Source organism: Natator depressus, chromosome 7 (genome assembly GCF_965152275.1).
Source record: "Natator depressus isolate rNatDep1 chromosome 7, rNatDep2.hap1, whole genome shotgun sequence".
Classification (NCBI taxonomy): domain Eukaryota; kingdom Metazoa; phylum Chordata; order Testudines; family Cheloniidae; genus Natator; species Natator depressus.
This window is the reverse complement of record NC_134240.1, coordinates 29,666,945-29,691,838: the sequence shown is the minus strand read 5'-3', so window position 1 is coordinate 29,691,838 and position 24,894 is coordinate 29,666,945. Positions and strand designations below refer to the sequence as shown.

Sequence of the window (24,894 nt, the reverse complement as noted above, 5' to 3'; positions counted from 1 at the left end):
TCCTTGCTCTTTACACAACAGCATTTCTCGCTCTGAATGCTGTGGTCGGGCAGCTCAACAATGTTGGGGACCGTTCTAGGTATTTGTGGGCTTTTTTTTCCCCACCTTCCTCTGAAGCGTCAGGGATTGGCCACAGCTGGAGACAGGACACCAGCTGGGGTGGGCCAGCCTCTGAGGTGGTTCAGCAATTCCTCTCTAGCTACCTGGCTGGGGGTCTTGTTCACATCTCAGGGTCCAGCTGATGGCCAGATTTGGGGTCAGGAAGGAATCTCCCTGGTCAGAGATTGGTAGGGAGCTTGGCGGTTTTCTCCTTCCTCTGCAGCACGAGGCGCGAGTCGCCTGCTGCGATCACCTGGGCATGGCTCACCTCTGCAATTCCTTGCCAGCGCAGGAGTCTTGGGCATACAGGGCCCCTCAGTTTCTTCTCTTCTCTGTCTAGGGCACGCAACAAGTTAATCCCCTGAGGACTGAAATAATTTGGTCTGACCAAGATCCTGGGGCTCAATACAGAGAACTGGGTGCGATTTAATGGTTTATGATAGACAGGAGGCTTAGGGTAGAAATATAGGGTTGGCATGGACCTCACGCAGTCATCAAGTCCAGCCCCCGTGCTGAGGAAGGACCAAGTAAACCTAGACAACTCCTGACAGGTTTGTCCAGCCTGTTCTTAAAAACCTCCAGTGACAGGAATTCTGCAACCTCCTTTGGAAGCCTGTCCCAGAGCTTAACTATCCTCTAGTATCTGACCTAAATCTCCCTTGCTGCAGATTAAGCCCATGACTTCTTGGCCTGCCTTCCGTGGACATGAAGAACAATTGATCATCAACCTCTTTGTGCCAGCCCTTACCATATTGGAAGACTATCACGACCCCCTCAATCTTTTCTGAAACCTAAACATGCCCCGTTTTTATTAACCTTTCCTTATAAATTGGGATTTCTAAACCTTTTAGCATTTTTGTTGTTCTCTTCTGGACTCCCACCAATTTCTCCACATCTTTCTACAGTGCTCCAGCTGAGGCCTCACCAGTGGTGAGTAAAGCGGGACAGTTGCCTTCTGTGTCTTACATATGACACTCCAGTTAATACACCCCAGAATTATGTGAGCCTGTCTTTGCAACTGCATCATATTGTTGTCTCGTTCAATTTGTGATCCCCTATGGCCCCCAGATCCTTTTCAGCAGTACTAGCGCCTAGCCATTTTATAGTTGCACATTTGATTTTTTTCCTGCCTGAGTGCAGTACTTTGCACTTGTCTTTATAGAATTTCATCTTGTTAATTTCAGATCAGTTAATTTGTCAACGTAAGTTGGAATTCTCATCTTGCCCTCCAAAGTACTTGCAACCACCCCACCTTGGTGACATCTGCAAATTTTTATAAACATGGTCTGCAATCTAAGTAACTGATGAAAATATTGAATAGTGCTGGACCCAGGACTGACCCCTGTGGGATCCCCCTATATACAACCTCCCAGTTTGACAGTGAACCACTGGTAACTACTTGAGTATGGTCTTTCAACCAGCTGTGGTCTAGAATAAATTACTATAAAGTGGCCGCACATTTCCCTAGTTTGCTTATGAGAATGTCATATGGGACTGTGTCAAAAGGATTACTAAAATCATGCAACCGATGAAGTGAGCTGCAGCTCACGAAAGCTTATGCTCAAATAAATTTGTTAGTCTCTAAGGTGCCACAAGTACTTTTCTTTTTGCAAATACAGACTAACATGGCTGCTACTCTGAAACTAAAATCAAGATATGACCTCTACTAATTCCCTCCAATTCCACTAGGCCAGTAACCCTGTCAAAGAAGGAAATGAGATAGTACCTGTCTTTAAAAAGGAGAACAATGTTTTTCCATCTCCAGTCTTCTGGGACCTCCCCTTTCCTCCATGAGTTCTCAAAGATAATTGGTAATGGTTCTGAGGTTGTTTCAGCTAGTTCCTTAAGTACCCTAGGGTGAATTTCATCAGGCCCTGCCAACTGTTCTTTCCTTATTGTGGCTTGCACACCTTCCCCCTTTTTGTTAATATTAATTGTGTTGAGTATTTGGTCACCATTAAGCTTTTTAGTGAAGACTAAAGCAAAATAGGCATTAAACGCATCAGCCTTCCTGATAGCAGGTAAGGAGAGTCAGTAACTGATGCTAAGTAGTGGGCCTACACCTTCCTTCATGTTTCTCATGCTTGTAATTTATTTAAGGAACTTCTTATTGCCTTTTATGTCCCTTGCCAGCTGTAACTCATTTTGTGCCTTTGACTTTCTTAATTTGTCTTTACACATTTGTGCTGTTTGTTGTACTCCCCTGTAGCCATTTACCTCTGTTTCTACTTTTCGTAGAATTCCTTTTTGATTTTTCAGGTGATGTAAAGAGCTCCTGAAGGAGCCATAGTGGCCTTTTCCTTTTGTTCTCATCTTTCCTTTACACTGGGATAGTTTGCTGTTGTGCCTTTAATATTGTGTCCTTGAGAAACTGCCAAATCTCCTGAACTCTTATCCCATAGATTTTCTTCCCACAGGACCTTATCTACCAGTTCTCCGAGTTTGTTAAAGTCTGCTTTGGTGAAGTCCATGTTCCTTATTTTGCTGCTCTCTGCTCTTCCTTTCCTTAGAGGTATGAACGCATTTCCTGATCACTTTAACCGAAACTGCCTTCCACTTCTAGGTTTGCTACCACTTCCTCCCTGTTGGTGAGACTCAACTGTACAATGGCTTTCCTCCTGGTTACTTCCTCCTCTTTCTCAAACCCAAGCTGACTAGATGATCTGATGGACCCTTCTGAACTCTTCAGAAACGGACCCAGCTGTGAAATTGACCTTGAGCTGGTCTCTTGCTCAAAGCAGAACAGCAGGTCTAATTCCAGCCATCAGCTCTGGGGAGGAATCCTTCCCCCACTGGCATCCAGCCCCAAGGGCAGGATCAGGGTCTTGGAGTCATGAGCAGTGACTGGCAGCATGGGAGAGTAGTGGGGACTTTGATGATAGCTAAGCTGTGTCCCCACTTGTCACAGAGCCACAACACTGACCTATATTAAAAGAGGGGTAATTTTATGAGGGTTCCATTATTTTTCATCCCCTGATACTGTTCAAATGCAACCCCTCCCAAAGCCATGCAGGGAACTCTGTACTGCAGCCTCTTGCAGTAGGGGGGATTTGTGGGGTGCCTGCTGGATTATGGGGCTCTGTGGGGCAGGGAGGGGATGGACATTTTAGGTTTCACAGAGTCATCTTGCTCTACTGCACCCTCAAGGGATGGTGTTGCCACAGCTTGGAGGACAGTTGGGAGGAGCAGTGTGGGGATGCACCCTGCTGGTAAAGGAGAGAGAGTGACTTAAGTCAGTGCGGCAGCTGCCCCCCCCCAGGAAGATCCCCACAGTGATGATGGTGAGGTCCAAACTGAGGCTCTCGGGGGGGCTGTAGGAGCAGGTGCCATCTGGCTGGACCAGACACAGTTCCAGCCCTGTGCTGTGCAGGAAGGCAGCCAGGGCCCTGCAGGGTGGAGAACTGAGGGCTAGCAGCATGGGGGGTTCTCCCTAAGTAATTCACCACTACGACTTGTAGCGAGTCAGGGCACCCCACACAGGGCTCGGGCCAGTACTGGTCACCCTCCCACTCTTCTGAGGGCTCGGGCTATGATGGGGCCCTCACCTCCTCTTGCGATCAGGCTGGTACCAGGTATCCCCCAGGGATCAGATAGTATGGCCCCACACCCTGCAGTGATCAAGGTATTTCTCCCCACCCGCCATGTGACAGGGTGGCAGCTGGGAAGCATAAGGAAAGGTGGTACTTCCCCACCTGCTCTGTGACTATCTCTGTCTGGCAGGTTGGGGGGCCCAGGCTATAGGCTTCGGGCCCAGGAACTCAGTGAAGGCGAAAGACTTGGGGTGTAGCACCCAGCTGTGCCAGATGAGATCTGGGGGCAAAGAGGGGAGGATGTGAGGGGGGTTCTCAGCCACAGGGAAACGGACTGGGGCTTTTGGTCTCTGCAGAGGGGTCTTCAGGAATCAGGGGGCCTATGGGGGTCAGCAGGACTAGGAGGGAGAGGAGTAGGGACTGGAGGGATGGTCTCTACATGGGGGTCCTTTGGGGCCTGTGGAACTCGGGGGGGGGGGGGGTGTGTGTGTGTGTGTGTGTGTGTGTGATAGGAATGGGGGGGACCAGATGTCTGGGGTCTGCAGAGAGATTGTAAGGGGAGGTTATAGACAAGTGCACCCTCAAGACCTTCAGGAAGGCAAGGGGCAAAGCTAGGAATTCTGGTGTCCTCCCGCTCAAACCACTAGATACCACTCCCAGAGCCAGGATAGAACCCAGGAGTCCTGACTCCCAGCCCCCTGCTCTAACAGCTACACTCTGCTCCCCTCCCAGAGCCAGGATAGAACCCAGGAATACCTGGCCCTCATTGGCTGTTGGGGGAAGGATCCAGTGGTTTTACCAGGTAGTGAGATCAGGGAGCAGCCCTGCTAGTGGATCAGCAGCATCTGATTGGAAGATAGCTCTGCAAACACACAAACGGGATCACCTGATCGGTTACCATGGAGTGGGCGAGCAGCAGCCAATGAGAGGGGAGTGTCACTCATTCCAGTGCTGACCTCCCACCCCTGAGAAGGGGGCAGGCCTGAGGGGGGCAAAAGGAAGGCAAAGGAAGGATGGGGGTACAAAGGGGGAAGCAGTGGGTCACTGGGAGGCGTATAGGGGAGGGGGGAATTAATGTGAGAGTAGGTGGTTGGGGGGGCTTTGTGGGGAGCAAGGAGGGAGGGTATCACTCCAGTACTGCCCCCAGGGGGAAGGGACTAGAGGGTGGGGCTGTAGGGTGTGTTCCAGGTGAGAGGGGAGCAGAGGGTGTCACTCAGATGCTACCCACAGGGGATGCTGGGAGCCATGTGCTGGCCTTAGCCCAGGCCACCTGCAGCTGCCCCCCCCCCCCTCAGGCCCTGGGATCTTGGGGGCTCAGTCCAGTCACAGCAGCCAGAGAAGTGTAGCCCCTGAGACAACACAACAGTACTACAAAGCAATGTAACACGATCTCCTGTGCTACAACACTGCTACACAACTGCACACCACAACAACACAACACTGCTACACGACATACCACAGCTACACAACCCCTAAACAACAAAACCACCACAACACGAGAACCTACCACAGTACTGCAACACACCATGACTACAAACAGTGCAACATAACTACACACCACAACCACCACACAGCCTTGCTACATGACTACACACCACAACACTATTATACAACATACCACAATACACAACACAACAGCTCTGCACCATAACCCCCTACACAACATCACGGTACTGCTATACAACATCATCCTCATGGGGTGAGGGCCTGCTCCCTGCAGCTGGAGAATGACAACATAACACTGCTACACAACTACACACCATAATGCCCCTACACAACACAATACAGCACAGCTACATAAAAAACCAACTACTCAGCACCCCCTGCCCAGCACATCTCTGCTACATAAAAACACAATACCCCCACCAGCTGGGGAGAGAAAACTGTGACAACACAAACACACCAGAACTACACAACACAACATTCCCCCCCACACACACACTTGGGCCTGCTCCCTGCAGCTGGGCAGACAACACAAGAACAGATGTCCCTCAATCCCACCCCCGATCCCAGCCTTGGGATCCCCCCACTAGCTCTGCTGGTGCCCCTCAATCCCGACCCGCAGCCCACCCTGCTTCAGTGTTAGAGGCTCTTTCTGAGTCCAAAATGCCCCTAAAGCTATAAGCTCAGCACCACTCCCTGCTCCCTGATCAGGAGGTGCCCTGGCACTGGGATCTGGGAGAAGGGAGTACCAGAGCACTGCTGTCTCTGGGGGCAGGAAGGGAGGAGGGAGTGTGGCACTGAGTAATCTGGGCCCTGCAGAGATGGGGATTGGGACCCTGAAGAGGTTGCTCTGCCCCACAGGGATTGTGACCCATGTTGGGCTGCAGCAGCAGGAAACAGACTCATCACAATCAGCTGAAAGTGGAGTCCCTTGGCTCTAACAACACTTCCCTCCCAGAGCTGGGCTAGAACCCATGAGTCCTGGCTCCCAGAATTGAACCCAAGCTCCTGGGAGCGCCAAGCCATTCCCATCCCCCTTCACCTGCAGTTGAGGGTCAGGATACTGATACCTGATGGGGCCCCCTGGTCCTGGTCCATGTGGGGAGGGGCGCAGTAGCTAGACCAGATGGCCCTGCACAGCAGAAGAGTGAGCAGGGGCATCATGGGGAGCAGTGGGTACATGTCCTGGGGGATGGAGAGCAGCCAGGGACAGGGTGTAGGGGAATCTGGGGGTGGGGCAACTGGGCTGGATGAAACCCTTTTATAAGCCACTTCCAGCACAGGCAGACATGACCTTGGCATATTTCACACAGGACTCCCCCACTCCAATAGGGCCATGAAGGGAACATCTGTCCCAGCACTGCTGAACACACCCACCTCCATCCTGACCCACAGTCCCCTGCTCTCCCAGCCCCGGGCCCAATCCTGACCCACAGGCCTCTATTCTCCCAGCCCCGGGCCCAATCCTGACCCACAGCCCCCTGCTCTCCCAGCCCTGGGCTCCCCATTCACTGGTGAATCAGGCACCATGTTTCCTGAAGTGACCGAGATTTCAGACCTTTCACACTAATGATCCCTCTACCTTCCCGCACAGGCCCTGGGTCTGGGACCCTTAAAACACAGCAGCTGCTCAACTAAATGAGCTCAAGTGGGGAGCAGGAGGATGGATTGGGAGCCTGGGGTCCTGGGGATAAATGGGGTCTAAAGCTGAGGCGTTGTCACGGGGGGGGGAGCAGTGGCAGAGTCAGGGGGAGCCCAGGGCTGGGCTAGCAGGGGCTGCTTGTGTCAGGATGAAGCACAGAGCCCTGTGGTGCTGGGTACAATGAGCTCGGGGCGGGGCCCTGCGGGGCTGACATCTGTCAGGTGATTAGCTGTTTGGAAGCTCAGTGCCTGCACCTGTTCAAGGCTGCAGCGGGGTGGGGGTGGACTCAGTCAAGTCTCTGATCAGGTCCTGCCAGGCTAGCTGGGGGGGGTTCAGTAGGGGGCACTCTCCCCTCACAATCAGTGCTGACCCCAGTAGACCTGACGGGTCGCTGAGCTGCAGGGGGGCTTAGTAGGGGGTGCTATATGCCTCATCTCTCCAGTGCAGTGTTACCTGGGGGTCATGGCTGATCCTTTTCCCTGGACTCAGGGTGCAGACCCAGGCATCCGGGCTGGATTCCAGCGTGGCCAGGCCAGCCCCAGACAGAGGTTCTGTGCTGTGGCTGCCATAAGCATCTTTGTTCCTGAGGTCCCTGGATTCTGGAGGACTGGTACCTCCCATGGGGGTGGGGGGTCACCGGGAGATGGGGCCTTGGGCTAAATGTAGCAGAGCAGATGAGTGATAGGAATGGATGGAACAATACCCCATTGTCCCCAAATCTGTCCCCCTCCGTGGTGCAGACCCTGAGGGCACAGGAGCAGGTTTGATGCTGCTTGGGGGTCTGAAACCCAACCCCCACACCTTGGATTCCCCACCCGCCATCTCCCCCCACCCCGTCCCCGGATCTCACACCTGCAGCTCCTCTGCTCTGTGGTTTCCGTCACTCTTCTGCCTGCCCTTGCCTATATAACCCCCTCACAGGATGCCTGGGCAGGCACAGAGCAGCTACTGCCATGGGGCCTGGAGTCCTGAGTCCCTGCCTCCTGCTGCTGGGGGTCTGTGCCCTCCCAGCTGGCTCTGTCCTGCCCCCTGAACTCAGCAAGGTAAGGGATGGAGGACACACCTGGAGGGAGTAGTTTTGGGGCGGAGTGGGCCTGAAAGCCAGAGAAGGACAGAGAAGACACCGCGTGTCTGTGCCAAGAGCCATTGGCTACTGTGCTGAGACCCAGCACCTTGGTGCATGCATGGCGAATCCAGGGACGGGAATTGGAGCCAGCACCCTCGCGAGGGGAAGGTCCTTTAGCCATTCCCCACCACTATAGGCCAGTCTGTGCCTCATGCTCCTTGCACACTCACATGCCATCCTCTGCACTCTCCCCCATGCTCCACGTGCTCCCCCCCCCCACACCCCAACACACACTCACCCTGATGGGTATGTCCCCCCAGACATCAGTGGGCTCCACTCTACACCCCAAAGCAGAAATAGCCAGGGGCTGGGGATTGAGGGCCATGGGCAAAGCTTGGAGCAGGCGCAGAGCCCAGGGTTAGGCCAACAGGGGGCTGGGGGAGAGGATTGGGGGGGCACTAGCAGGGCTGTGGGTGGAGGGAGCCCAGTGGTAGGATAGCAGGGGGTTGTGGGTGCGGACTGGGGGGCACCAGAAGGGCTGTGGGTAGCCGGGGCTGGGAGTGGGGGTTGAGGCAGGGGCACTGGCTGCTGGGATGCCCCTTTGCTGCCCACCATCCTGCTGGTTTGTCCATTTCAGGCTGAGGTGACTGGAATGTTCAAGGATTTTATGATTCAGTTCAACAGAACCTACAGGAGCCCCGCAGGTGACGGACAGGGAGGGTAGGGGGGGCTGTCGGTGTGGGGGGCAGGCGACTCTTCCTGGAGGCTGTTACCATGGGGAGAAGGCGGGGGGCAGCAGAGGGATGGATGGGGCTGAGGCGGGAGTGCACAGACCAGCCCGATCCCCTTCTCCACGCCTCTGTGAGCAGCCACCTCTGAGTCTGGCCTGCCCACGGCTGGTGTGAGCTGCCTACCCTGTGGCTGCATGCTCCCCTCCCTCCAAGTCCCAGGGCCGCGTGAGGGCAGGGGGAGGGCGGGGGTTGCTGCTGTGTCGCTCTTTCCGTCCCTCTGGTTTCACACCCAGCTCCCTGTGGCTCGGCTCTGCAGCTAGCAGCGGAAAGAGGCGCTGGACGGGTGGAAAATTCACGCCCCCGATTTGTGCTGGGGGGTGGGAGGGGCAGGATGTCCGATGCCACTGGCTGGGGTTGTCATGCCCCCCAGTACTCGTGACCCCCCCATCTCCCTCCAGAGCAGCGCAGACGCTTCGGGATCTTCACGCAGAGCCTGCTTGCGGCACGGCGGCTGCAGGAGACGGAGCAGGGCACAGGGCAGTACGGGGTGACCCGCTTCAGCGACTGGACAGGTGGGGAGTGACCCCCAACGCCCAGCACCTAACCAAGCGCCGCACCCCTCTCCCCTGCAGCTGTGTACCCCTCCCTTCCCCTGCCCCCCACCACTCTGCACCCCTCCCTTCCCCTGCCCCCCTACTCTGCACTCCTCACTCCCCCTTCCAGCACCCCCTCAGCACCATCTCCCTCTGTCTCCCCAGATGAGGAGTTCCGGGGGATGTTCTGGAGCCCCCCGCCCCGTACCATGCACCAGGACCCCCGGCGCCCAAGGAAGAAATTCCCTAAGTCCTGTGATTGGAGGAAGGCAGGGGCTGTGACCGCCGTGAAGAACCAGGTAGTTGTGGGACGGGTGGGTTGGGAATCCCCCAGACAGTTAGATGGGGCAGGATAGGGGGTGCTATGGGGGGCTTAGTAATGACAAAATCATTCCACGCCCCCTTCCCCATTGCTCACCCCAGTTGTCGTCCCCTCCCTCAGCTGGGGCATTGGGGACAGCGCAGAGGCTGGGGAGAGCGCCCCCTCCTGCCCCACAGCACAGCACCTCCTAGCGCCACGCAGGGCCTCACCCCTCTCTCTGCAGGGCCAGGAGTGCCACTCCTGCTGGGCCTCACCCCTCTCTCTGCAGGGCCAGGAGTGCCACTCCTGCTGGGCCTTTGCTGCCGTCGCCAACATCGAGTCCCTCTGGAACATCCACTTCCACCAGCCCCGGAACCTCTCGGTGCAAGGTAGGGACTGGGGGGAGCCCCGCCCCCTTGACTGGAACAGGGCAGGGCACCCCAGCACTGCCCTGCTGTGTGCAGGTGAATGGGGCACAGAGGAGGGGGCGCCTGGGGATGTTCTAAGCGCCTCCCCCTTCCCAGCCCAGAATCCCTCTGTGTGTGTGTAAAGTACCTCCTTCGTTTCCTGTCCCAAACTGGGAGCTTGTAACCCTTGAGGGACCTGGGAGCAGGCTGGGTGTGTGGGGTTTACAGGGACCATGACCCCATGCACTGGGTTTCGTATATTTGCACCCCATCTGCAATCACTGGGGTGGGGGCCTGGGGACAGCCCCACCACAGACTTGCCTCCCTGTAGGCTCGGATCCCCTCCCCAACCCCCAGTCTACTGTCAGCTGAGCCCTGCCTGTGGAACTCTCCCCCACCAGATGTTAAAGCAGGGGGTGGCAAGTGCTGAGTCTCTCCATCCAGGGGTGGGTTGATCACCCCGCTGGGAGCCGCTGTGGAATGAGCCTGTGTGCGCCACCCAGCAGGAGCAGGATCCCAGGGTCTGACTGGGGTGAGGGGGAGATGGCTTGGTGCTCACCCACTACTTCCCTTGCAGAGGTGTTGGACTGCAGCTGGTGCGGAGTGGGGTGCAACGGGGGCTACGTGTGGGACGCCTTCACTACGGTGCTAAACAAGCGTATGTAGGCACTGGAGGGACGTGTGGTCCTTTGCTCTGCAGGCAATAAACCCCCCACATCCCCCTGGACTGTCCCCTATTCACCCCTCACAACTGTTTACTGTGAGGATATTTTAGTGCATGGAGACTCACTCTGACTCAGACTGGGGCCCCCCATCGTGCCAGGCACTGCACAGACCCTGACCCAGATTCGGGCCCGTCACCACAGGTGCTGCACAGACCCCTTGACTGAGATTGGGGCCCCCAGCATTGTGCAGACCCCAGCCCAGTCTGCAGTCCCCATCACCAGACACTGCGCAGACCCTGACCGAGATTGGGGGCCCACATCATGACAGGTGCTGCATGGACCCTGACCCAGACCAGGAGCAATCTTCCCAATACTGTATATGGAAGGGAGACCCCTCCTCATTCCAAGACCCTGCTGTGGCCCCACTCTTTGTGACAGGTTGAATTTGGGGGGAGGGGGTTTACTCTGATCCTTGAATCCAGAACAGGGGAAGGATGGAGCAGGGAATGAGGCGCTCTGGGCCCATCCCAGACCTTTCACATACACTCCCTCCCAGGTGGACTGACCAACGAGACTGCCTACCCCTACACAGGGAGACAGGAGAAATGCCACAACCTCAATAAGTATGAACCGGCTGCCTATATCCAGGGCTTCCAGACACTACCTGGAGATGAGGAGGGTGAGGCCTGTGGGGAGAGGGGTTGGGGTGGGGCCAGCACTGGGGACAGGGGGGAGTGGGCCATCCAGGATGGAGTGGTGGGGGCAAAGGGAGCAAGTGAGGGGAGTGGAACAGGATTAGGGGGTAACAAAGAGGGCTGGGGGGGAGGGGGAGAAGCAGGGCCTGGGTGGGGGCAGAACGGATCAAGACCTGGCCAGTTTCCAGGCAGCTGTGCCTGGGCTGATGTGTGTGAAACCTACCCTGGGAGAGCTCTGAGCAGCAGAGGGGGAATGTGAGGGATGCAGAGGGCCCAGAGGACACAGGGAGGGGCAAGGGCCAATGTAGCCAGTGTGTGGGACAGCAGCAGCCTGGTAGGGCCATGCCTAGGTCAGGGGTGTTTGTTCCTGGGTCCTCCTCCCCACCCAGTACATTTGGGTTTCCTCTTGTAGAAATAGCTGCACACGTCGCAACTGAGGGCCCAATCACAGTTACCCTGAACTCAGCTGCCATGAAGGTACGTGCCTCCCAGTTGTAGCAATGCGGGAGAAGCCTTCTGGCTACTCAGCCCATCCCATGGTGACCTGCCCACTAAGCCCCTCTCCCCCTGACTCACTTTCTGCTCATTTTTGTGCCTCTGCAGCATTATAAAAAGGGCATCTCACAGCCCTTGGTGAAGAACTGCAATGCAGACCAGGTGGATCATGTTGCCCTGCTGGTTGGCTACGGGGATGGTGAGTGGAGATGGGCGGTACAAGGGTTTGGATTTGGGTGAGATGGGGTTAAATGAACTGGGGGCTTGGCAGGGGGCTCAGCTGTCAAAAGCACTCTAAGACCACTGTGCCTTTCTCTTCATCAATTCATTGCAGTAAAGGGAAGGCAGTACTGGGTCATCAAGAACTCCTGGGGGGAAGACTGGGGAGAGAAGGTGAGTGGGGAGTGTATGGGGCTGCCCACAGGGCGGTGCTATCTGTGGGTGCATGGGCTGGTTTTGTCTGAAGGAGGCTGTGCTGTGGGATCCTACAGAGATGGCCTCTGGGTGGGGTGCAGGGACCATTTAAACAGGGATCCCCTGCCTAACACTAAGACACAGCCACCACTGGGGTGAGATGTGGGCTTTTATTATACACTCCCTGTCCAGGTTCAGACCCCGTTCCAGTTTGATGCAAAGGCTGAGTGAGGGTATGTCTACACTTAAACCGCTACCACGACACAGTTGCACGGCCACCTCCACCAATGGCAGGGGTTCTCCTGTCACTGAAGTTCATCCACCTCCTGAGAGGCAAGAGCTAGGCTGACGGAAGAATTCTTCCATCCACCTAGCACAGGCTACTGCAGGGGTAGGTCGGCACTGCTACGTCTCTCAGGGTGTGTGGATTTTTACACCCCCAAGAGATAGAGCTATGCCAATGTAAGTTCCCAGTGTAGAGCAGCCCTGGGTGAGGAAAGGCTGTCCAACACCATCTGTCCCTAACTGCGTGTCCCCTCGGCAGGGCTATTACCGTCTCTATCGCGGCAGGAACGCCTGTGGCATCACCATGTTCCCTGTAACAGCCACCGTCAACCGCGTTGGGGTCCCGGGACATAAAGTCCACTGCCCCCCCTGAAGGGGGTGCTGCTGCTGCAGAGAGCCTGCTGACTCCCCTGCCACCACCAAGACAGAAATAACTGGGGCCATGGGCCTTCGCTGTGCGATGGGGGAATACATTCGATACTCAGACTGCTATAGCTCCATACCCACAGGTACCCAGAGCTGGGCTCAGCCCTTCCAGCAACACTGCCTCCAAGTGAATGCTCCTTCCCTTTGCTGCAGCAGCAAAAGGGGCCTACGAAACTGCCATTAAACTGATTTTATGTGCTATGTGTGTGGCCCCTTTGATTGGGGGAGGTTGCTGAATTGTTAACCTGACTGTACCACCCCTGACTCCCCCCACGCTGCACACTCCACACACCAGCACCCTCGGTACAGCAACTGTCCTGGCTTTATTGGGATGCTACGATCACAGCTAAGGGGGTTTCTAGGTGCTACCCCCAGGGCCGTGGATGGGAGAGAAACACACCATCCTCCAGCAGCTCTTGATATCAAACCAGGCATAAGTCCTCCCCCAGCCCCCTCTGCTGTAAGGAGCTGGCCTGATCCCAGACAAAGCAGCTGGGTCTGCACCCCAGGCTGGGGTGGGGACGGCAGCCCCGACACCCCCTCTACATGGTCCCACATCAGCAGTGTGGGGGCAGCTCGTGGGTCACTGCACAGCAGGGGGCCTCGGCTCCCAGTCCTGGCTCTGATCCAGTGAGGGTTCCTATGGGATCTACTGCACCTCTGGTCTCCATCGCCCCTCAGAGGCGGTTCAGGCAGCAGCCAGGCCCTCACTCACTGGCATGTTGATATGGGCAGTCAGCAAGGGCATGCTCTGGCCCTCCCGCAACACAAACACCTGCAAGAGAGGAGACAGAGAGCCCCACGCTGAGATGCAGCCACCTCTGGGGTGGGGTGCAGGGACTCTTTATACACAGATCCTTCCCTTGGCACTGAGATGCAGCCACCTCTGGGTCCTACCGCCCCCACACACACACACACACCCACCCACAGCAGGAGGGAGGTGGGAGCATTTTAAAGGGTCAGGCATCTCTCTGGGATGGGGTGTCCCTGTACAAACCTTGATGACGTCCGAGATCCCCTTGTCACTCAGACACTCCACAAAGGTTTCAATGGGGTAGTTCAGTCCCGGGACCAGCATAGGGGCCTGTAGGGAGACAAAGCTGAGTTAGTCAGAGTGCAGGAGCCCATAGGAGCGGTCAGAGGTGTTGTGGAGTGGGGGTACCTTGAAGAAGGCTCTCTTCATGGCATAGAGGCTCTGGTCGTACAGGAAGCTCACCAGCAGGTTGATGGAAGGCCGCCCAGCTGACGTGTTCTGAATGTGGAGGGTCAGTTTGAAGGTGGGGCCGATGCCCTGGACCTGGGGGTGGGGGTGGGGAGGGGGTAGATCCTGAGCACAGGTTCAGTGCAAGGGGGAGAGGAGTCCTTGATCCCACAGCCAATCCAGGTAGCCTGGGGTTGGGGGGTTCTCCATCACAGGAGCCACAAGAAAGGACCCCCTGGAAATCTAAAGAGACGATTGAATCCCAAATCTCATCCCCTCCGTTCCCGAGTTCAGCCCAGATCTGCTCAGTGAGCTAGAGGCACATCGCCTCTGGATTGGAAGCCCCCAAGCGATGGAGAGTTCCCTGCTCCCGTTGTTCGAAGGGCAAATCCCTCTCCCTGTTAAACACTGGCTGTGGCTGATGGTGGCTCCTGGCTCTTGCTCAGACTTTGTCTGCGACCTTCATGAACCCCCTGCTCCCACAAATCCCCCCACCATGCAGAGAGACCGGAATCAAGCCCCCCCCAGGACCTTCTCTCAGAGGAACTCTTCCACCAGGGCTCCCTGAGGCCCAGGGTTTCCAGTCTGGCATTGTTCGCATGGCTCCTCGCTGACCCCTCCCCAGTGGGTCAGTAACCTCGTGGAAGAGCAGCCCCCCAAGTGCATGCAGCATCCTGTAGTGGCCTCGCAGGCGCTGTCTGCTGCGCTCCCAAAACCTCCGCCTTGGGCAGCAGAGAAATCAGATGCTTCTCTCCCACCAGTGACCTGCCAAAGCAGGCAGCTTAGTCTAGTGATTAGACCATGAGCTTCTACCAAGAGCCCTGCAGCGGGACTGGGATCCCGAGGGTCCCGCTGCCATAACAGCGGGAGCGGGAGAAAAATTCAAGAAACAATATGGGGGCAGGATTAAAAACATAGTCCTTCCACACTGCAAACAACATGAATGCCCTGGCCAGCAGGCACCGCTCTCTGGCCGCCCAGCTCTGAAGGCAGCGCCGCCGACAGCAGCAGCGCAGAGCTAAGGGTGGCAGTGGGAACTCTCCCTGCCTGTGCCTGGGGATGGCTTCCTGTCCCCTTTGCATGATGATGCAGGGGCTCTCCAGCCATTTGCATGGAGGGTTAGAGGTTTCTAATCCCTGTGCGTGGGGAAGGGGAGATGCAGAGGCTGTTCATCCCCTTGTAGGGATGAGGATTCCGATCCCTCTAAATGGGGGAGTTGAGAGGGTCAGGGGGTTCCCATCCCATTGCACGGGGTACAGGGAGTAGAAGGGTGCTGGTGGGGAGACATTTGCTGAAAGCAGCACGTTCAGCCATTACTGGGGCAATTTTAGAGCCCTGCAGCGGGACTGGGATCCCATGGGTCCCACTGCCATAATAGCAGGAGCAGGATAAAAATTCAAGAAACAAGGCGGGAGCGAGTATTGCAGGGCAGGATGGGAGCAGGATTTAAAAAACAGTCCACACAGGGACAACCCACAGCAGGGAAAACAGCCCAGCCCCGCGCCCGCTAGGCCCCCGCCCCCAGAGCTGTGGAGAACCCAGGATTCCTGGCTCCCAGCCTCCGCTTGCACAATCCTGAATTTTCTCACCCCGTCTCCTGGCTCCCTCCAAATGCCCCATACCCTTCTCATTCCAAGGGTCTGGTGTCCCCATGACCCACTCACCACTGCATTCATCTTAAGGGGCTCCTGCAGTGTGGATGTGATGGGCGCCAGGCTGGACTCCAGCGCCTTGACATAGGCCCGGGCTGCCATGAGCCGCAGCCGGTACAGGTCCATCTGGAACACGTGGTGCATGGCTGGTGAGGGATGAAGGGACAGCGAGGACAGAAAGTCAGCCTGGGGCCAGCAGCCAATCAACAAGGGGGATCTCTACCAATCACAACGGATCTTGGTTTTATGCCTTATCTACAGCACAGTGCCCCTTAGTGTGGCACTGCGGCACCAGGGTCAGCACCCCGATTGAGCCCCCACCCCTGCTCCCTGCAGCGCAGTGCCCCCTGGGGCATCGGGGCAGCACTGACTGCGGGAAGAGTGCCTGCCACTGAGTCCCCATCCTGCTCCCTGCAGCACAGCACCCCCCAGTGGCTGGCTCGTGCATTTGCACTAACATGCTGAGTTGGTAAGTAAATCCCAGGCCAGTGGCTTCTATCTTTCCTATAGTGGATGCTCAGAGTGGGACTGGTGGCTCTATGGCTGGGCGCATGGGAGGAGACCCATGTTCGGGGGGGCATGGAAAATGTAGTGGGAGATGCCCCACCTCGCCTCCCACCCCCAATCTCCACTTCCCCCACTCATTCCCCTACACTCCCAGCTGCTCCCTCCCCAATCTGCCCACAAGCAGTCCCCCTCCTCAACCCACCATTCCTGCCCCACTCACCCACAGCATTCTCGCGCTCCCGCAGCGTCTGGTCCACGTAAAGCCTGGTCTTCTTGGGCACACTGAGTCGGATGCTCTGGGCCACAGGAGGGCCCAGTGACATGTCCTTCTCCTCAAACACGGCTGTGCGCTTCAGGATCTTGATGATCAGCCCCCCGCCTAGGCAGTGGGATAACCAGGATAGAGTACAAATGGGCACAAAGCTCCTGAATCCCGTCTTCCTGGATCAGACCCATGGGCCCATCTCCCGTGGTGTACTGTCTCCAGTAGTGGCTGGTCCCGTTAATGCCCCTCGCTGCACTGCACTGTCCCACAGGAGTTGAATTCCTTCCTGACCCACCAGCTGGAGCCCAGCTGATGCCTACAGCCAACAGCATCCCCTGCAGGGTGCATTCAGTATTGCACAGCAGCACATGGAACTGAATGGTGCCCACCCAGCACGCCCCTTGCCCACCTTTAGTCGTCATGATCAGGGTGTTGTCCTCACGCCCATAGCGGCCAAAGCAAATACTGGTGACCACGTCCTGTGGGGGAGCAAGGGAGGGCGTAATGGGGTATAAGGCAGCTCGGCCAGTGTCCATAACCACCAGACCCACAATTCTGGCTCCTAGCCTCCTCACTCTAACCCACTAGATCCCATTCCCTTCTCAGAATTAGGGATAGAACCCAAGAGGCCTGGCTCCCAGCCCCCTGCTCTAACCCATGAGACCCTACTCTCCTCCCAAAGTTGGGATAGAGTCCTGCATTAAGAGTCCTGCATTACCCCGGCACTGGCTTTGCCGGGTGGGGAAATTACCTGGGTGCGGATGACGTCCACAAGGTTTTTATCCCGGTACATGTGCACCTCCTGGTTGGCCAGACCTACCATCACGGCCTGGAAGCCGCGTGATTTATGATCTAGGAGGCTCATGGTCATCAGTGGGGCTGGCAGATAGACTGTCCACAGCTTCTTCCCCTGTAAGAGAAAGAGATCTGGCACTCAAATGTAGCCATCTCTGGGGTGAGGTGCAAGGCTGTTTATCTGACTCTGGGGTGGGGCAGAGGGGCTATTTATACAAGGATCCCTTGTGTGGCACCCCTGTGACACTGGCCCCCTAAGCAGACTAGACTTAGAATGGAGCCATGGAGATCTCCCACTGGCCCCCAGGGAGAGGCGCCTTGGTAACAGGTGGTGTAGGGAGTAGATCTGGGGGCACACAGGTTCCAAGACCTGCCCAGCTGCCCCACCCCTAGTGCCCCGTAGGGGGTGCCCTCACCCACCTTCTGTGTATAACCCTGCAGGGTTTCGTCGGAGCAGCCGGCCACGATATTCTTGTGTACCCGCACCAGCCCCATGGGCTGGGCACTCAGTTCGATGCAGTACTTGGGCCGCTTGGACTCCCTGGAGTGGGAAGGGAGGGCAGACAGGTCAGTGCCAGCCCCCCACAGTGCTTGCTGCCCCACCCAATCCCCTCCTCCCACTCCTGCCTTGTGGGCTCCAGTCACCCTCCCCACCCCCTGGGCCGAGGGAATGGGCACAGACAGGCCTCACCAACAGGAATGTTACAGCAAAACTAAACCTTCAGGTACTGGGGCCTGGCACTGGTGGCTGTTGGGCAGTGGGGCAGCAGGGAGGCAGAGTATTGGGATGGGCCCATGGATCTGATTGGAGAGGGAAGGGAATACCAAGCTGGAAAGGACCATAGATCTGATCTGGCGGGAGGGGGAGACATAGCAGGTTCCTTATCTGATGTTCCTCAGCACTCCCCTGCCTTCCCCTTTGTCCCATTCCAGCCCCAAGCACCCCTTACGGCTGGCTGTCACCTGCGGAGGATGTAGATGCTCCCATCCCGGCAGGCCACCGTGACCCGGTACTCCACATCGAACTGCCCCATCACGTCCAGGAAGGCTGGCACGCTCGGCAACGTCATCTGCAACAGCAAATGGAAAGCTGGGGCAGCCCCACACCCGTGGGAACGAGCTATATATGAGCAGGGGTCCCTTGCCTGGTGCTGAGATGCAGCCACCTCTGGGGTGGGATGCGGGGACTGTTTATATAGGGACCCCCTCACCTGGCACCCCACTCACCTTGGCTAGGATAGTGAAGGCCTCAGGGTCCAGGATAAGGACATCGGCGCTCTCTGTCCCGATCACCAGGCAGCTGACCGCATCCTCATCTGCCATGTTCTTCTTCAGTGTGCTCATGCACGTGATGACAGTCTGGATAGGGAGATGGGCATGAGAGGGGCATGGACCTCTCCCCCTTCCCCAGTCTCCCTCTCTACCCACGGAGGGCAGTGCCAGTCTCCCCAGAGGGTATGCTGGGAAGGAAGGGTACCCGGAAGGCCCTGCTGGGACCCACAGGTCATCAGTGGGGAACTGGCAATGCTAGAATACTCCCTTTCTCCAACCCCCATCCCCTTGAGTCCCTTACTCTGGGAGGATCCACTGGGGAGTTTCCCCGAGACCCAGGGCAGGGCAGGACCCACCTGGCGCTTGATCGGTTGCCCCTTATGTAGGTTTACAAAATTCTCCATCTCTGGTACATCTTGGGCCAGGAACCTGGGGGTTGGGGAGACAGAGAAGGGGATTGTGGGATAGTGACACAGCTTGCTCTCGTCCACAGTGTCCCCCGTACCACTTAGAACAGGAGCTCTGCTGCTGAGAGCCTTCCAAGCTTTGGGACAATGTCCCCCCACCCGGCCTATGCTCCCCACACCACCTGCCTCCCCCACTGCTGAAATCCCTCCCAGATCACCCACCCTCCTGGCTTGTGGTCCCTACACCACCTGCCTCCCCCACAGTCGAGGTCCCTCCCAGATCCCCCCCAACCTGGCTTGTGCTCCCCACACCACCTGCCTCCCTTACTGCCGAGATCCCTCCCCGATCCCCGCGCCGTGGCTTGTGCTCCCCACACAACCCGTCCCCCTCACTGCCAAGATCCCTCCCCAATCCCTACCCCGCGGCTTGTGCTCCCCACACCAGAGGTCCCTCCCAGATCCCCACCCACCCTTGGCTTGTGCTCCCCACTCGCCCTGCCTCCCCACTGCCAAGATCCCTCCCTGATTCCCACCCCTCCAGCCTGTGCTCCCTACAGCACCGGGCTTCTCTGCTGCCAGGATCCATCCCTGACCCCTGCACACCCTCTCCCTTGGCCACCAGCCTCAATCTTCCTGCTCCAATCCCTGAAAAAGCTGGGTTCCTAGAGCTCCCAGCCCAGGGTTTTGGTGCTAGCCAGGAAATCGCTGGAGGGTGAGGTGCTCATGCCACTCCCTGCCCTCAGTGGTACCATATGGTCTTACCTCAGTGATCGTACCGACAGGGGGATCTCCGCCTTGTCCCTGACACACGAAGATGTTGAACAGAGAGGAAGACATTGGACAGAAACTCAGTATGATACATTCACCATCACAGACCCTACCATCCACAACCCGGAACAGAACACAGGAGTCCCGATTTCTCACCCACTTTACCGTAACCACTAGATCCCACTCCACTCCCAGAGCTGGGGATAGAACCTGGGAGTCCTGGCTTTCAGCATGCCCAGCTCTAACCTCAAGGATCTCCTCAGTGTCCACACCCAGGGATCGAATGTTAAATGCCTCTGGCATTAGCTCCCAGCACTTGCTAAGCCAGGGACCAGGATGGAGTTTCTGGGGGGCGTGGTGATGTGACAGTCCATGGGGGGAAGGAAGAGCCACTCACCGGATCCCCTCCAGCATTTCCTTCAGAGTCAGGGGGTCGATCATGTCCTGGAAAGAGATGCAGACAGAGAGAGATGGGAAGGCACATGACTACAAGCTGGGAATAGAACCCAGGCATCCTGGCTCCCAGCCTCTGTATTCTAACCACTAGACCCCACTCCCAGAGCTGGGTCTGATGTGGAGTGCCAGGGAGGGGTGGGCCCATTGGTTTGATGTGGGGCAGGGGTGTGGACAGGTACCTTGGGCTGGCCATGCCACCCCCAACCTGCTCACCTCTTTGGCCTGCTCCCAGACGTCCTGCTCCAGGGGGTTGGCATCCAGGGGGGGCAGGGTGAATTTGAAGTAGGGCCGCAGGTTCTTGTAGACATAGATGAATGGGCCGGAGGCCACGGCCACGGCAGGCGTGCGTGGCTCATTCTGGTCCATTAGGAAGGTGGTCACGGCAGCCGGGAGGTCCAACAAGGTGCTCTCGCTGGCCAGCCCCGTGCCCCGGTACACCTTCAGCCTCATGGTGTGTCCAGCCATGCCCAGGTCACCCACCACCAGCTGGGGGGTAGACAGAGACAAAGGGTAGTGCTGGGGGGTCCTCATCCCCCACCACAGGGCAGCTCCCACCTGCTGGGCTGGGCACGGACACCCTCACTGCCTCTTGCCCAGAGAGGCAACCGGCCCAGAATGCTCACCCCCACCCTGAACGCTTTCCCCCACCCTGCCCCAAGAGACACACTCCCCATCCAGATGCTGTTTGCCCCTGGGGGGTTAGCCAAAGCCAGGGTGGAGTGTGGGGGATACCAGGCCCAGGGGGCTGATCTGGGAGGTGGTGGAGGGAGGGGATACCAGGTTGGGTAGGCCCATTGCCTGGGGTGGGCAGGCAGGCCATCCTTCCTCACCTTGTACTCTCCATCGCCATGCAGGTCAGCCAGGGCTGGAACAAAAGAGAGATGTGGAGTCAGCATCCCTGACAACCTCCCCCCCGCTAAGCAGGTCCAGCCATGCCCAGTATCTGCATGGGAGACCAAGGGGATGCTCTCCCCTCCCAGTGAATGCTAACCACAGTGCCCCAGCATGATGCCAGGGGGCACTGTGCTGCAGGGAGTGTGTGGGGGTGGGAGTAGTAGGAGGTGTTCTCTCCTCGCAGATGTGCTGGCTCATTCCATACCAACTGTGGAGGCTTGTGCTCCAGAGCCATGTAATAATTTGAAGGACTTTGAGGTAAAAGGGGCTCTGGAACCATGGAGTGTAAAAGCATCACTGCGAGCCAGGACTCCTGGGTTCTATCCTCAGCTCAAGAAGGCAGACTATCTAACCACTATGCTCAGTGCTCTGTAACCACAGGGCTGTGTCTATCACTGCTGTGTGTCCGGTTCCCCTCTGGAATGCTCTCAGCAGGGTCCCACAAATGTCCATAGTGGCATGGAAGGTTGGGGGATATGCCCTAGGGGAGAGTGTCTGAGACCCCTGTAATGGGTGGCCCTCCACTGGCCCTAGCTAGCGTGAGCCCAGCAGTATTAGTCATTATCCCTAGCAGCACAGCTCCCATCTATCTCCCCCTCCCAGGGATGTTAGTGGTGGACAGGAGGAAGGCAAGGTGCCATAGAATTGATTAGAGAGACAAGGTATTGGACCAACTTCTGTTGGTGTGAGAGACAAGTTTTCAAGCTACACAGAGCTCTTCCTCCGGTGTGGGAAAGGTACTCTGAAAGTGTGTCTCTCTCTCTCACCAGCAGAAGTTGGTCCAATAAAAAATATTCCCTCCCCTACCTTGTCTCGCTAATATCCTGGGACTGACACAGCTACATCTACACTGCAAACAACAATTAGAAGGATTACACAGGGCCCTGGCAGCCGGGGCTGCTTGCTACGCGCTACAGTTAGTTATTTAATGGTAATCCGAGGCAGGCTGGGAATCAAGCTTCTAACCTCAGCTTTGGGAGGTGAGTGGAGTCCAGGAGGTTAGAGCTCGGGGCTAGAACACGTGGGTTTATCCCCAGTTCTGGGAAGGGATAATGTAGACAGTTATAAGGTTTTCTTCCCAGCACTATCAGGAAGGCAACAGCTGCTTTCCAGTGAGTTCTCCTTGGAGGACCTAGAGATGTGGAGCTGGGGTTCTGTCACTGAAGAGTGGGAGGGGGTTAAATCTTTAACGGAGAACACTTTCCTGCCAACCGGGCATCAGGCCTCAGACTTAAATAAGCATCAGACCATCCCCTTCATTGCCTTTCCCTCCGTTTGTAAGTTCCACATCCTGTTTGCTGTGGCTGGGTGTTTCACACAGTCACTGTGAGAGAGAGGCGACTATGGAGAGAACAAGAGCTCCCATCCCCATGAGTGTTAACAAACCTGGGTGGGAGGGAGGGGAGAGTTTACTTCGTATTCCCAGCGTTGAGATCCCATGTATCTGTACATAACTATGCTTTGCCATCTGCCAGCACCACATGTGCTTAAGTGACCTTGAGAAGAGCTTCCTTTGCAAGGTTATTGATGGAGAATAAGTTATTGATGTTGATGGATGGATCACTAAGTTATTGATGGAGAATGTGGGGGCCAGATAAGGGAAGGGACTTATATAAGCACTTACAGAGACAATATGGCAGGAACAGAACCCAGCTGTTTGGATTCTCAGCACCCCACCACGCACACATTATAACCACTGGAATAGAAACTAAAAGTCCTGATTCCCAGTCCCCCTCCAATCTAACCACTAGCCCTCACTCATCTCACAGAGCCAGAACTCCGGGCCCTTTTCCCCCTCCCTCCCCACCTCTAACCACTCCATGGGCCTCCACCCAGGAGAATCCCACTGGACCATTCCCCAGCTCTCTCAGCTAAGGGCACTTTATGGGAGGATCCTGGACTTACCGATGCAGGAGGAGAACGTGTAGAGATTGGCCATGGGGTCGTAATGGGCATCCAGCCATTTGGAGTTGGCTTCATTACTGGAGGGGGATGTGGACAGGGTGGGGACACAAAGAGACAGGTAGACACAGAATGACAGTGAGAAACTGGGATAGATTTCAATCAAAAAAAGGAACAGAAATTCCAGCAGCCCCAATCCCTCCCCATCTGCTCTCACCACGGGACCCCACTCTCCTCCTGGAGTCCTGGCTCCCAGCCCCTCCCCTATGCTAACCACTAGTCCCCACTCTCCTCCCAGAGCTGGGATAGAACCGAGGAGTCCTGGCTCCCAGCCCCTCCCCTACGCTAAACACTAGACCCCACTCTCCTCTCAGAGCTGGGAGGAGATCCCAGGAGTCCTGGCTCCCAGCCCCTCCCCTATGCTAACCACTGGACCCCACTCCCCTCTCAGAGCTGGGAGGAGAACCCAGGAGTCCTGGCACCCAGCCCCAGCCCGTCCCCGCTGGGAAGAGGATCACAGTCATTGCCACCCCCAGCTAACCAGGCCCAGGAAAGAGGGGTTCAGGGGTCACCAACACCCCCCTCACCTCTCGCTGCTGGAGGAGGAGGAGGTGGCCGCCATGTCCCGCTCCAGGACGGGCAGGATCTGTTGCTACGGCAACCAACGGCTGTGGATGGGAGTTACTGGAAAACAGTCCCCTAGCCAGATACGGTGTCTCACTCAAAAGGGCCCTTCCGGGGGAGACCAACCCTAGCAACTCAGGGTTCCGGATGTGTGGGGACTGTCTCCGCCCCGCCTCCCACCCCACATCTACCCCCAATGAATCTGGGGCGCGCGGCGACGGGGGGCGGGAAGACAGCAGAGCAGCTCCTGCAAGGGAGGAGTCACCCCAAGAGCCTGACTTCCACCTGGATCCAGCCTCCAAGGGAGATGGTCCCCCTAGGAGCTGTGCTGGGACCCCCAACTTGACTGCCCCACAGTACAGGCTCCAGGGCCAGCGTCCCCAGGAGGGGAAAGGCCCTGTATCCCATATCCCTGCACCAGCCAGTCCCTCCCACAGCCCTGGGCCCAGGTCAGAGCCAGCAGCCCCTTCCCCTTCCCCTTCCCCCCTAAGCCAGCCGGGCCACTCTCTGAAACCGAGAGGCTGAAATGCAATGGTCTCGCCCCTGGAGATCCCAGCTGAGCTGAGTCCTGGGCCCAGATGCTTCTGCAGGAAGAGGATCACGCCCTGTGACATGATAGGAAAGGGACATGCAGGAGATATTAACCATCCTTTGGGAGGGGAGTGGGGTCTGATGGGTTAGAGCAGGGGGAGGGCATGCTGGGATCCAGAGTCAATTTAATAAAATTTAGGGCCAGAAGGGATTAGCACAGAGGTGGGCAAACTACGGCCCGTGGGCCACATCCAGCCCGCAGGACCGTCTTGCCCGGCCCTTGAGCTCCGGGCCGGAGAGGCTAGAGCCCGGCCTCTCCCCTGCTGTTCTCCCTCCCCCGCAGCCTCAGCTTGCCATGCCGCCATCGCTCTGGCCTGCCACTCCTGCCGGGCAGCTTGGCGGCATGGCTGGCTCCGGCCGGGCAGCGAGCTCCTGCTGCTCTGAGCAGCACGATAAGGGGGCAGGGGACCCCGGGGGCAGGCAGGGGACGGGGAGTGGTTGGATGGGGCAGAGGTTGGGGCGGGGGGCAGTCATGGGACGGGGAACAGAGAGGGTTGGACAGGCATGGGAGTCCAGCGGGGCCTGTCAGGGGGCAAGAGTGTGGATAGGGGTTGGAGCAGTCAGGAGCCGGGGTGGAGGGGTTAGGGGCGGCAGTGTGGATAGGGGTCGGGGGGTGGAGGGAATAATCAGGAGACAGGGAGCAGGGGGGGTTGGATGGGGGTGGGGTCCCAGGGGGGCGGGGGGTCCCAGGAGGGGGCAGTCAGGGGACAAGGAGCGGGGGGGGTGTTGGATGGGGCAGGACCTGAGTGGGGCAGTAAGTGGGAGGGG

At 57.3% G+C, this 24,894-nt stretch overlaps 2 protein-coding genes across 3 annotated transcripts; one reads left to right on the top strand and one right to left on the bottom strand.

Moving 5' to 3' along the window:
- The first annotated feature begins 7,652 nt into the window (after positions 1–7,652).
- On the top strand, positions 7,653–12,965 carry CTSW (cathepsin W). Its single transcript, XM_074957827.1, has 11 exons — positions 7,653–7,757; positions 8,418–8,484; positions 8,970–9,083; positions 9,270–9,403; positions 9,695–9,794; positions 10,390–10,470; positions 11,034–11,156; positions 11,585–11,649; positions 11,776–11,866; positions 12,002–12,060; positions 12,626–12,965. Exons 1-11 carry the CDS (start codon positions 7,668–7,670, stop codon positions 12,737–12,739), a joined length of 1,038 nt encoding a protein of 345 aa, XP_074813928.1. The 5' UTR covers positions 7,653–7,667; the 3' UTR covers positions 12,740–12,965.
- BBS1 (Bardet-Biedl syndrome 1) lies at positions 12,215–23,643 on the bottom strand. Of its 2 annotated transcripts, XM_074957825.1 has the most exons (17): positions 23,499–23,643; positions 22,915–22,991; positions 20,946–20,980; positions 20,329–20,601; positions 20,057–20,103; positions 19,654–19,692; positions 18,841–18,913; positions 18,440–18,571; positions 18,176–18,282; positions 17,633–17,753; positions 17,169–17,327; positions 16,827–16,896; positions 16,373–16,531; positions 15,658–15,791; positions 13,955–14,089; positions 13,790–13,876; positions 12,215–13,567 (listed from the first exon to the last, which is right to left on the bottom strand). In XM_074957825.1, the coding sequence occupies exons 1-17, from the start codon at positions 23,531–23,533 to the stop codon at positions 13,481–13,483; spliced, it is 1,770 nt and encodes a 589-aa protein (XP_074813926.1). In that variant the 5' UTR covers positions 23,534–23,643; the 3' UTR covers positions 12,215–13,480. The 2 variants fall into 2 exon arrangements, with proteins under 2 accessions (XP_074813926.1, XP_074813927.1); XM_074957826.1 differs by lacking the exons at positions 12,215–13,567; positions 13,790–13,876; positions 13,955–14,089 and adding an exon at positions 14,098–14,236.
- Between the last annotated feature and the right edge of the window lie 1,251 nt (positions 23,644–24,894).

Coding starts and splice junctions, on each gene's coding strand:
- BBS1 (XM_074957825.1), bottom strand. CDS start 23,533: ATGGCGGCCACCTCCTCCTCCTCCAGCAGCGAGAG. Junction 20,981..22,914: donor CACGTTCTCCTCCTGCATCG/GTAAGTCCAGGA, acceptor CTTTTGTTCCAG/CCCTGGCTGACCTGCATGGC. Junction 16,532..16,826: donor CCTGATCATGACGACTAAAG/GTGGGCAAGGGG, acceptor CCCACTGCCTAG/GCGGGGGGCTGATCATCAAG.
- CTSW (XM_074957827.1), top strand. CDS start 7,668: ATGGGGCCTGGAGTCCTGAGTCCCTGCCTCCTGCTGCTGGGGGTCTGT. Junction 9,084..9,269: donor CCGCTTCAGCGACTGGACAG/GTGGGGAGTGAC, acceptor CTGTCTCCCCAG/ATGAGGAGTTCCGGGGGATG. Junction 11,867..12,001: donor GCTGGTTGGCTACGGGGATG/GTGAGTGGAGAT, acceptor AATTCATTGCAG/TAAAGGGAAGGCAGTACTGG.